Genomic DNA, 13265 nt, shown 5'->3' with positions numbered 1-13265 from the left:
ATATATAAAAATAAAGCAACACAAGACTGGGAAAACCAGCAAGTGCTGAAGAAACACTCGTCTTATTAAGTATCAACAGATGTCTGAAGAGGAAATTATAGGGTGGGCAAACTACAGGTGATCAATTTTCAATTATTTAAAATCAGGAAGATGGACATGTGAAGAGTCATACCTAGAGTTTAAGACCAAGATTGCTTGTTACGTTTTTAACCAACAACTAATCACTTAAATTACATACTTCATCAGGGGAGACAATGTGCTTGACCTGAACTGCATAGAGCTCTTCTGTGGGAGGCAGAGATGAAGACAAATATGGCGGTAATATAGGCGTCTCTGTTTCAGACAAAAGCAATTCCTAAAACACCACAAATAAATTCAAACTTCAGGATGACTATTACAGAAACCCACTACATTGTCAAAATTCATAACAGTGCCAGTTTACTTTCCATTAGCAGAAAGCAAGCTCTCTCAGACACCCAATACCACAAAATGATTTTACTGTAGTAGGACCAAAATGTGACGAGTACACAAAAGATCTTCAGAGTTCTTTCGTCCCCCCAATTAACAAAAAAAGATTTTGTGTAAAAAAACGCCAGATGAATGTTTGTTTATGTGCACATATTTACATATACACATGCAATTCTGGTAGAAGGGCTAACAGTCAACAATAGTCACTGCTGCTTAGTGCGACTGGGGCATGTGAGGGGTAGAAGGGGGCACTTTTTTCCTTTTCACATTTCTGTAGTATTTCATTTATTTTGAGAATAAAAGTTACTTATTTTATAATAAAATCTAAAATAATATATGAAATGTCAAAAGAAGACAAGTTAAAATCATCAAAAAACTGTGCTCTCTCTTAAGATCTATAAAAGCATAAGGAATGAAAAGTTACGCGATTCCCAAGAGGATCATGATAGTCAGCAAAGCAAATATATATAAAAACGCGAGTGGTTCTTCTTTCAGAAACTTTTAAAATATTTGAAAGTTAAAAAGCTCTTGAATATGGTAATTATCATAAGAAGTAAAATCATCACATTCAAATATGTAGATTAATTTATTACCATTTAACATTTTCAAACTGGTGGTAAAACAAAAAATATATGTGAACCACTCAGTAGAGGTCAGCAAAAAGTAACACCCACTGTTGAATTCTACTGATTTGTTGCAAAGCATTTTACAACAAGCATGTTATTTTTATAAGCACAGAATGAAATTCTACTTATAAATGCTAAAACTTTTACATATTAAAACTCTTACTTCCTGTACCAAAAAGCATAAGTGACAAAAGAAAAAAACAAATAAGTTGGACTTCATCAAAATTAAAAGCTTTGGTGCTTCAAAGGGTACTGTCAAGGAAGTGAAAATCAGACAACCCACAGAATGGGAGGAAATTCTGCAAATCAGATATCTGAAAAAGGACTTGTATACAGAATATATAAAGAACTCTTACAACTCAACAACAAGAACACAACCCAACTGAGAATGGGCAGAGAAATTTCTCTAGTCTTTTTTATTGTATTTTCTATTTTTCTCCAGTTTTATTGAGATATAATTGAAGCCTAACATTGTACTAGTCCAAGGGGTACAACATGATTTGATACATGCATACACTGTGAAATGATTACCACAGTAAGTTTAGTTAACGTCAATCACCTCACAGTGCAAATTTTTTTCTTTTTCTGATGAGAACATTTAAGATTTACTCTCTTAGCAACTTTTAACTATAGTCACCATATTGTATACTACATCCCTAGGATTTATCTTATAACTGGAAGTTTGTGCCTTTTCATTTCACTCGTTTCCCCCACCCTCACCTCTGGGAAACACCAATCTATTCTCTGTTTCCATGAGTTCAATTTTTTTAGATTCCACATATAAGTGAGATCACACAGTAATTGTCTTTCTAAGACTTATTTCACCTAGCATAATGCCTTCAAAGTCCATCTATGTTGTCACAAATGGCAGGATTTCCTTTATTATAGCTGAGAAAGATTTCACTGTCGCTACATACCACACCTTCTTTTCCATTCATCCATCAACGAGCATGTATTTTGTTTCTGTGTCTTGGCTGTGTGAATAGTGCTGCACAGGACATGGGGTGCGGGTATCTTTTTGAGATAGGGATTTTGTTTTTCTCAAATGAATACCCAGAAGTGAAATCACTGGATCCTACGGTATTTCTATTTTCATTTTTTGAGGAACCTCCATACTGTTTTCCATTGTGGCTACACGAATTTACATTCCCACCAACAGTGCAGAAGGGTTTCCTTTTCTCCACATCCTCGCAAATATTTTCTTCCATTCAGTAGGCTGCCTTTTTATTTTGTTGATGGTTTCCCTTGCTATACAAAAGATTTTTAGTTTGATTAGTTTACTTGTTTAATTTTGTTTTTTGTTGCTTTTGCTTTGGTGCCAAATCCCGGGTAAAGGATTTGAACAGAGATTTCTCCAAAGAAAATATACAAATGGGCAAAGAGCACATGAGAAGATGCTCACCATCATCAGTCATCACAGAAATGCAAATAAAAACCACAATGAAGGCTGGCCCGGTGGCACAGCGGTTAAGTGCGTATGTTCCACTTTGGCGGCCCGGGATTTGCCAGTTCGGATCCCAGGTGCGGACACGGCACCGCTTGGCAAGCCATGCTGTGGTAGGCGTCCCACATATAAAGTAGAAGAAGATGGGCACGGATGTTTGCTCAGGGCCAGTCTTCCTCAGCAAAAAGAGGAAGATTGGCAGCAGATGTTAGCTCAGGGCTAATCTTCCTCAAAAAAACCCAAATAACCCACAAAGAGATATCACCTCATACCTGTCCTAGGATGGTGAGGAAAAAAGTCAGATAACACATGTTGGTGAGGATATGGAAAAAATGGAAGCCCTGTACATTCCTAGTGAGGAAGTAAAATGGTGCAGCCCCTTTGGAAAACAGTCTTGTAATTCCTAAGAATGGTAAAGAGAGTCACCATACGACTTTATTCCACTCCTAGGTCCATACCCAAGAGAAGTGAAAATGGACATCCACACAGAAACTTGTTCACAAATGTTCCTAGCAGCTTTACTCACAATTGGAAAAAGCTAGAAACAACCCAAGTGTCCATCAATAGACGAATGGATAAACAAAATGTGGTCTATCCATACAACAGAATATTATTCAGCAATAAAAAGAACACATGAATGAACCTTGAAAACATTACGCTGAGTGAAAGAAACCAGTCACAAAGGGCCATGTACAATATTGCATGATTCTATTTACATGAAATGCCCAGAATAGGCAAATCCATAGAGACAGAAAGTCAGTGGTTTCCAGGAAACTGGGGAAGAAGAAAATGGGAAGTGACTGCTGTCGGCACGGGGTTTCTTTTTGGGGTGATGAAATGTTGTGGAATTAGATAGCTGTGATGATTGCACAACTCTGTGAATATACTAAAACCCCTGAATTGTACACTTCAAAAAGTTGAATTTTATGGTATGTAAATTATATCTCAAAAAAGCTGTTATAAAAGACAACGCTTACTTTCTGACCTCGTATCAGATCATTTGTATTGATGGAGTGGCCAAAGTTTCCAAAATATTTGGATTGAAACTTACCTCAAACCTTATTTCCCATCTTTCCTCCTCATACTTTTTACTGTAATCTGTTGGTTTCTGAAATAATATAGTATTAATAAAACCATCTTTAACTATATAATATTGTTTTAAGGCACTTTCATATTTCATCCCCACAAAAACTGGGTGCATGTCCTTGTTGACATTCATTTAGTTATTTCAGGTTAACTACGGGAAAACCTAATGTTCTAAGTAATCTTAATATTGCAACAATAAGAATGCTAAACATATGTCAATTGTAATTAGTTTATTATGAGACAGTGGGAGCTCTTACCTTTCCTTTTAAATGTTCACACTGAAGAAAACAACTTGAAGAGAAAGACTAATAAATCCTTAGAAACCCTGTTTAATAGATGGGACATCTTTTACACAAACACGGGGCAAACACGCACGTGTGCACACACGCACACATACCCTACACCTGTCTGCTCAAAAGAAAAAGGTGGCAGTAAGTAACACCATAGTTTCTATCCGAGAGAACAGAGCAGCTTTCTATACTGAACTGAACACTCGATGTTTGGTTGTGTACTATCACTAAAAGGAATATTCAAAAACCTAACAAGTGAATTGTAAGCCTAGAAATAAAAATATCTTGCTATATAAAATGTTAATGTTATTATTTAGGATGAATACCCTAATTCTATAAAGTATTTATGGCAGCTTGCAATGTGAAAACATATCTATAACAGGCTAATTATGTTTTTTAAAATATTAAAAACAGAAGCACCAGTAAATTAGAATGGACTATTTATTGAAACTAAGCTTAAAATCTGGCTTTGAGTTTCTTGTAAGAAGGCAAAACGGGGAAAATGTTATAATATCAAATAAAAGGAAAAAACATTTCATCTGGGAAGAGAGTCCTTCTCTGTAGTGAATTCTATTAAGATTTCTCCTTTACATCTCTACATTGGAACAACGCTGGCTAACACATGGGCTTATTACCAGGTCTAAGGTACAGAAACACTGTCCAAACAATTAAATGCAATTAATTAAATTAATGCATTTAATGCAATTAAAGTCTTTTTTAGGACATTTAGAAAGCATGATATAGTGTATTGCTTTTTCAATAATGAATTTAAAAATTCTTTATAGACTCTCTTAGCGTATTGGACATGCAGATCATATTAAAGACTGAGGTGTAAAACAAAATATGACATTTTAACCAGAGTTTGCTTTTCTATAGTTTAAATTTTTATAGAAAAATAGTTCACTTACTTCTTTCAGTATCTCCTCATAATGTTCAAAAGTACAATATTTATGGTGTGCCATAAAATAAGAAAGCGACATTCCATCAAAATAGAGATGAATAGATAATTTCCCCCATGGATTTTCAGGTAATTCCTATTTAAGTTCAATAAACAAGATTATTACTATAGAAATAAAATCTGTTTGAAGATTAAAATTTCATAGCTAACAAATATGAAATCAGATTTCTGACAATCATGGTATTAGCAGTTTGACTAGTAACTCATTTTATAAAATCTTCTTTGATTTTGGCAGGGTATGAAGTAATAATTCTACTACTTGGGTTTATGTAAAATATATTTACATGTCCATAAGGAAGGGAGTTTCTTATTTACTAGAAAATAATTCATTGCATATAATTTACTATATACATCATCTTTAGATGACACTAATAATTTATACTATGCAGAAGGAGAAAGAAAAGCTATGTTCAGGGGTAGAGAAATGAAGTTTAGTTAAAAATCCAAAAATGGCAAGAATCAGAAGAAACTAACAATGTCTAGAAGGAGTCATGATAATGGCTTTAAAACTCAAGTCCACTTACAATTATTAGGTACTGAACATGTACATAACTGATAAGCTGATCATGTCTCATCACTTCCACTTGGTACCACCTTAGTCCAAACTCATGTCTCTACTGAGTTATTGTGATTGCCTTCAGGAGATCTCCCTGCTTCCATCTTTTTCTGCTATCCAGTTTTTATCAGAGCAGAGTGAAAATACTAGACTGTAAGGTCAGATCATGCCAGTTCTTTGCTCAAACCCTCGAAAGGCCACCTATGTCAGCACGACAGCGAGGCTCTCAGAAGCCACCTCCCCATCTCCAACTCTTCTGCCTAGCTCCTTTGGCTCCAGCCACAGCGGCTTCTTGGCCATGCCAAACACTCCAGGCATGCTCTTGGCTTGGAGCTCTTGCACTGTTCTCCTACTATCTGCATGGCTTGTCCTCTCACCATTTTAAAGTCTTTACTCAAATCCTATCTTTGTAGTGATGTCTTCCCCGACTGCTATATTTAAAATGACACTCCTCTCCTGCTCTACCCCCTCCCGATCAGCCTTTCCTGCTTTATTTTTCTTCCTAGCCCTCATCACTATCTAACATACCTTACATTTTGTGTTTTTTATTTTGCTTCTCACCACTAAAATGGAAGCTCCACGGAGGCAGGAATTTCTGACTCGTCAGTTCACTGCTGCACCTCCGGGCCTAGCACAGAGGCCAGCGTATTCAAGGCACCGAGTCAGGATTTGCTATTAGTGGTAAAGGTCAGAGGAGCAAGGCTGGGGACAGTGCTGTGGCAGTAAGGGCTGCAGGGCACACACGGTCATGGTTTCTGGGAAACTGAGCAGCCTTAGGTACTGAAAATTCATCTCCTCTGTTAAGCTAAGCAGCAAAGAAAGATACCTTGATAAAGAATTTCCATCTCTACCTTACCTCCATGACCTTCCATAGAGGACAGGAGTCACCAGAGAGGGGCTCTTGGCACTGATAAAAGCAGCATTAAAGTATCTCTACTTTCTTAGGTGGGTCTGTGGCTCTTTTTAGGTCTTTATCACTCTATTATCACACCTTTCATACAGAAATACTTTCCTTACAGTTTTTATGTCTTTCTACTAGAATCTTCAACCATAGCTGAAGATTCTTTTTTTTTTTTTTAAAGATTGGCACCTGAGCTAACATCTGTTGCCAATCTTCTTTTTTTTTCCCTTCTTCTTCTCCCCAAAGCCCCCCAGCACATAGTTGTATATTCTAGCTGTAGGTGCCTCTGGTTGTGCTATGTGGGACGCCACCTCAGCATGGTCTGACGAGTGTTGCCATGTCTGCACCCAGGATCTGAACCCCTGAAACCCTGGGCCACAGAAGTGGAGTGCGCGAACTTAACCGCTTGGCCACGGGGCGGCCCCTTTACCACACTGCTCAGAAACCTCCAATGGGGCCCCACTGACTGACCCCTACCTCTCTTAAATCCTGTTCACCACCATGCTCCTCACAAAACCTCTGGTATTCTAGCCAAACAGTTATACCATTTCCTGAAAATGTGCCATGCTCATTTCTGTCCCTCCATGCCTACTTGCGCACTCCATTTCCCTGGTCAGGAGAACTTTACCATCTTTCTTTAAGGGCTACCTCAATTCTCACCGTCTCTCAATTCCTGTTACACTCACTCGGCTCTCAGCCTGTGACTGCGGTGCAGCCTTGGGCTTACGTCTTGGTCGGGCTGTTTCACGTGGGGAGGTCTGTGAGGACAGGGCTACCTGCATCTAACAGAGCTACATACACTGTACCATCCTGAAAACCACCACAGGGATTTAGAAATCTCTCTAGTTCTTTGATACTGCTCCCTGTATCGAGTAAGTTGTTAATAAAGATCTTCCAGATTACTGACTTTAATGTTTATGAAAGTTCTCAAGAACTTGCTCAAAATTAGGTTTAGTTAAAATAAGCCTAGGAACAAACGAAAGTGGTACCTTGTTAATGAGTAATTTACATTCACATAAGAACATTGCTCATCATAAACAATATCCCTCAAATTGTGTTACCTATAACATTTTATAGCAAATAATTTAAATCGATGATAAATGCTTTAAGCTCAACTTACCATAACATGCACTTGCACCTCTCTCTTTGAAAGCAGCTCCTGAAGGAGTTCTATTGCATCTGGCTGCCAGACATTCCCAACCTATTTGGGATTAAGAAACTCAGATTCTTTCACATTTTCACAAAATAAGACAGAGCAGGAAGAAAATGAAGATGCACAAAAGTAGCCATAAACATAACACCAGAGAGCAGTACAAAATATACAAGCAGTTTTCAGAGAATATCATAGGTATATGATCAAAATGATCTTAAGAAACTAATCATTTGTCTGAGCTTCTTTCATAGTGCTTTCTTAAAGCATTCTACACTTTAAAAATATAAACCTACATTAAAAACAAAGCATCATAAAACTCAAAACAAAAAAAGACCAATATGCCAATGCGATGCTTGTATAATGCCGGAAATATATATTTATTGAGGAGAGATTGTTATATTTTACGTGTTAAAAGGTTCACGTGGCAAAGAATGGGGGGCCTCCTGCCAAAAGCAACAGGAGCCTCAGCTTCCTGCCGACGCCAGGTGCGTGAGCCGTTCCCAGGGGCGCCCTTTACCCCATCAATCCTTCGACAACAGCACTTCTGGTGGACATCTTCACTGCTGTAGCACGAGGAGCCCTGAGCCCAAACCACCCAGCTAAGCTGCTCCCAACTCCTGAGCCACAGAGACCATATGAAATTTTTAAAAGTTCATTGTTGATTTAGACCACTAAGTTTTAGCTTAACTTGTTCTGCAGCAAGAGATAACTTACACACCACTCCTTCGTGTGGTTTCCACCTTCAAATTTGTTGAAATTTTATTTGATGAAAGAATAAATTTTTACAATTTTACACTTTCCCGTCTATGACGATATCATGTCTCTTCATTTATTTAGATGTTTTTATATCCTGCAGTATAATTTTGTAGTTTTCTTCATAAAGGCCCTTTAAGCTGTCTTATTAAATGTTGTTGTAACTGAAAGGGATTTCATTTTACATCCTAATTTCTAAAAAATTATTGTTAATATAAAAACAATATTTAAAATTAATCATCCTACAAATTACTGATTACTCACTGGTATGGTATTATAGAGCTGACAAGGAATACAAAACTGGGGTGTATCAGGATACAGCAAAATAGGGTAAAGATGGCACTGTGGAATCTTCTCAGTGAATCCGTGATCTAAATACTGTACCTGAAACAGGATAAATAAATTTATAATTAAAACTTACTACTAAAAACTAGAGGACAGACCGGCCCGGTGGTGCAGTGGTTAAGTGCACACGTTCTGCTTCTCGGCAGCCCAGGGTTCGCCAGGTCGGATCCCGGGTGCAGACATGGCACCACTTGGCAAAAGCCATGCTGTGGTAGGCGTCCCACATATAAAGTAGAGGAAGATGGGCATGGATGTTAGCTCAGGGCCAGTCTTCCCCAGCAAAAAGAGGACGATTGACAGTAGTTAGCTCAGGGCTGATCTTCCAAAAAAAAAAAAAACGCTAGAGGACAGAGGGATTCCCTGATATTTTAAAAAAACAAAAAGAAGATATGCTAGAAAGATATCTAAATCTGGATTTGAAAAATCTCAAGAAAAAAGCAACATCGTATTCCCTCATCCTATAGTGTATCGAATCTCACTGTCAAAAGGTTTTCTTACACATAAACCAAACGCTTTTTTCTTTTAGATTGGCACCTGAACTAACATCTGTTGCCAATCTTTTTTTTTTTCCTTCTTCTTCTTCTTCTCCCCAAAGCCCCCCAGTACATGGTTGTATATTCTAGCTGTAGGTCCTTCTAGTTGTGGTATGTGGGACACTCCCTCAGCATGGCCTGATGACTGGTGCCATGTTCGGGCCCTGGATCCGAACCAGTGAAACCCCGGGCTTCCAAAGTGAAGCATGTGAACTTAAGCACTCTGCCACGGGGCCAGCCCCTAAAGCCCTTTTGTTTTTTTTTTTAAACTAGGTCTTATTAGGTTTACAAATTCTTTGAGAATGCAGTTTTTTGAGAATGACTTTTTAATCTTGTTTTGTTTCTCTAAGTATTTGAGAAGCACTGATTTATATTTAAGAAAGGAGCAGTTCTCAAATTCTCAGTACTCCTCAGATAGTTTCAGTTTGGGAAACTGCATGCAATGTTTCCTTCTTGGAGAATCACACTGCATAATAAAGGCTTTGAGAAGTCCTTAAGAAAGAGACTTGTTTTTATATCATCCAGTATTCCTAAAACTTATTTGTAAAATAACTTTTTTTAAAAAAGACTATTTTTTTAGAGCAGTTTTAGGTTCACAGCAAAACTGAGGAAGGTAGAGAGATCTCCCTCATACCTCCTACCTCCCCCCACTCCCCTCCCCCACTACCAACATCCTGCACCAGAGTGGTAATTTATCATCATCAATGAAATTACATGGATATATCATAATCATCCAAAGTCCATAATTTACGTTAGGGTTCGCTCTTGGTGGTGTACATCCTAAGGTGTGACAAATGTATAAAGACATGTATCCATCATTCGGGTATCACACAGAATGTTTTCAACTGCCCTAAAAATCCTCTGCTCTGCTTATTCATCTCTCGCTCCCCCCAGTTCCTGGAAACCACTGATCTTTTTACTGTCTCCACAGTTTCGGCTTTTCCACAATGTCATATAGCTGGAGCCATGAGTATGTAGCGTTTTTAGATTGGCTTCTTTCACTTAGTAATATGCATTTAAGGTTCTTCCATGTCTTTTCATGGCTTGAAAGCTCATTTCTATTTAGCACTGAATAATATTTAATTGTCTGGATGCACCACAGTTTATCTGTTCACCTATCAAAGGACATCCTGGTTGCTAACAAGTTTGGCAATTATCAATAAGGCTGCTTATACATCTGTGTGCAGGTTTTTGTGCGGACATAAGTTTTCAACTCCTCTGAGTAAATACCAAGGAGCGCAACTGCTGGATCATATGGTAGGAGTATGTTTAGTTTTGTTAAGAAACTGCCAAACTGTCTTCCAAAGTTGGCTGTAGCATTTTGCATTCCCAACAGCAAGGAATGAGCGTTCCTGTTGCTCCACATCCTCACCAGCATTTGGTGTTGTCAGTGGTCTAGATTTTGGCCATTCAAATAGGTGTGTAGTGGTATCTCATAGTTGTTTTAATTTGCACTTCCCTGATGACATATGATGTGGAGCATCTTTGCATATGCTTATTTGCCATCTGTGTCTCTTCCGAGGTGTCAGTTAAGGTTTTTGGCCCATTTTTTAATTGGGTTCTTTTCTTATTGTTGAGCTTTAAGAGTTCTATGTATATTTTGGATAACAGTCCTTTATCAGATGTGTCCCTTGCAAATATTTCCTCCCATTGTGTGGCTTGTCATTCTTTTGACACTGTCTTTTGCAGAGGAGAAGTTTTGAATTTTAATGAAGTCCAGCTTATCCCTTATTATTTTCATGGGTCATGTCTTTGGTGCTGTATCTAAAAAGTCATTGCCATACCCAAGGTCACCTAGGTTTTCTGTGCTATCTTATAGGAGTTTTATAGTTGTGTGCTTTTCATTTAGGTCTGTGATCCATTTTGAGTTACTTTTTGTGAAGGGTGTAAAGTCTGCCTACATTCATTTTTTTTTTGCTGTGGATGTCCACTTGTTCCAGTACCACTTGTTGAAAGACTATCTTGGCTCAGCTGTATTGCCTTTGCGCCTTTGTCAAAGATCAGTTGACCATATTTATGTGGGTCTATTTCTGGGCTCTCTGTTCTGTTCCATTGGTCTATTTGTCTTTTGTTTTGCACTACTACACTCTCCTGATCTCTACACTTAGAGTAAGTCTTGAAGTCACATAGCATCAGTCCCTCTGACTTTGTTCTTCCCATTCAATATTAGTTGGCTATTCTGAGTATTTTGCCTTTCTGTATAAACTTTAGAATCAGTTTGTTGATATCCACAAAATAACTTGCTTGGATTTTTATTGGCACTGCACTGGCTCTATAGGTCAAGTCAGGAAGAACTGAGATCTTGACAATATTGAGTCTTCCTATCCATGAACAGGGAATATCTCTCCACTTATTTTGTTCTTTGATTTCATTCATCAGAGTTTTGTGGTTTTCCTCATATAGACCTTGTACATATTTTGTTATATTTATACCTAAGTATTTCATTTTGGGGGGTGCTAATGTAAACGGTATTGTGTTTAATTTAAAATTCCATTGAGTGGCTGGCCCAGTGGTGCAGTGGTTAAGTGCACACATTCCGCTTTGGTGGCCTGGGGTTTGCCGGTTTGGATCCTGGGTGCGGACATGGCACTGTTTGGCACGCCATGCTGTGGTAGGCATCCCACGTATAAAGTGGAGGAGGATGGGCACAGATGTTAGCTTAGGGCCATTATTCCTCAGCAAAAAGAGGTAGATTGGCAGCAGTTAGCTCAGGGCTAATATTCCTCAAAAAAAAAAAGAAAGTAAATAAATAAATAAATAAATAAAATTCCATTGATTCATTGCTGGTATACGGGGAAGGGATTGACTTTTGTATATTAACCTTGTATCCTGCAATCTTGCTATAACTGCTTATTAGTTCCAGAAGTTTTGTATTTTTTATAGATGAATGTGCCATCTGTAAACAAAGACAATTTTATTTCTTCCTTCCCAATCCGTATACCTTTTATTTCCTTTTCTTGTCTTATTGAATCAGCTAGTACTTCCACTATGCCTGAAAAGGAGTGCTGAGAAGGGACATCCTTACCTTGCTCTTAGATCTTAGTTGGAAAGTTTTGAATTTCTCACCTTTAAGTATGATGTTAGCTGTAGGTTTGGTTTTTTTATAGATAATCTTTATCAAGTTGAGGAAGTTCCCCTTTTTACTTAGAGCTTTTAATCACAAATGGGTGTTGGATCTTCTCAAATGCTTTTTCTGCGTCTATTGATATCATCACATCATTTTCCTCTTTTAATTCTGTTGATGTGATGTATTACACTAACTGATTTTCAAATGTTAAATCAGCTTTGTATACCTAGTATCCCATTTGGTCATGGTGTATAATTCTTTTTATACATGGTTGCATTTGATTTGCTAATATTTTGTTGAGGATTTTTGCATCTGTTCCTGAGAGATATTGGTCTGCATTTTTTTTCTTGTAATGTCTTTGTTTTTGGTATTAGGGTAATGCTGGCCTCACAGATTCAGGAAGTACTCCCCCTGCTTCTATCTTCTGAAAGAGACTGTAGAGAACTGGTAAACTATCTTCCTTAAATATTTGGTAGAATTCACCAGTGAACCCATCTCATCCTCATGGTTTTTGTTTTGGAAGTTTATCAATTATTATTTTTATTACTATTATTATTTCTTCTTTTAGAGATTGGCCCTGAGCCAAGATCTGTTGCCGATCTTTTCTTCTTCTTCTTCTTCTCCCCAAGGCTCCCCAGTACACGGTTGCATATTCTAGTTGTAGGTCCTACTAGTTCTGTTATGTGGGACACTGTCTGAGCATGGCCTGATAAGCAGTGCTACATCTGCCCGCAGGATCCAAACCAGTGAAACCCTGGGCCACCAAAGTGGAGCATACAAACTTAACCACTCGGCCATGGGGCCAGTCCCTGGAAGGTTATCAATTATTGGTTCAATTTCTTTAATAGATATAGACTTCCTCAGATTGTCTATTTCTTCTTGTGTGAGTTTTGGCAGACTGTGACCTTTAAGGAATTTGTCCATTTCATCGAGGTTATCAAATTTGTGGGCAGAAAGTTGATCACAGTATTCCTTTATTACCTTTTAATATACATCTATACTGATATGCCTTCTTTCATTTCTGATATTAGTAATTTGTGTCCTCTTTATTCTTAGTTAGCCAGGCTAGAGGCTTATCAATTTTT

The 13265-nt window shown here is 37.8% G+C and overlaps 1 protein-coding gene across 4 annotated transcripts in view; it reads right to left on the bottom strand.

The window, feature by feature from the left end:
• RNF17 (ring finger protein 17) overlaps positions 1 to 13265 on the bottom strand; it is a 152592-nt gene that overhangs the window by 8762 nt on the left and 130565 nt on the right. For all 4 annotated transcript variants that reach the window (XM_070577751.1, XM_070577750.1, XM_070577753.1 and 1 more), the window contains exons 28-32: positions 8500 to 8619; positions 7450 to 7530; positions 4823 to 4948; positions 3590 to 3646; positions 239 to 355 (exon numbers count right to left, since the gene is read on the bottom strand). In XM_070577751.1, the coding sequence (XP_070433852.1) occupies positions 239 to 355; positions 3590 to 3646; positions 4823 to 4948; positions 7450 to 7530; positions 8500 to 8619 (501 nt within the window). The remainder of the gene's footprint in view (positions 1 to 238; positions 356 to 3589; positions 3647 to 4822; positions 4949 to 7449; positions 7531 to 8499; positions 8620 to 13265) is intronic.

This window comes from Equus przewalskii, chromosome 16, assembly GCF_037783145.1.
Source record: "Equus przewalskii isolate Varuska chromosome 16, EquPr2, whole genome shotgun sequence".
NCBI classification, from domain to species: domain Eukaryota; kingdom Metazoa; phylum Chordata; class Mammalia; order Perissodactyla; family Equidae; genus Equus; species Equus przewalskii.
The sequence above is the reverse complement of the archived record's forward strand: the minus strand, read 5'-3'. Positions and strand labels throughout refer to the sequence as shown.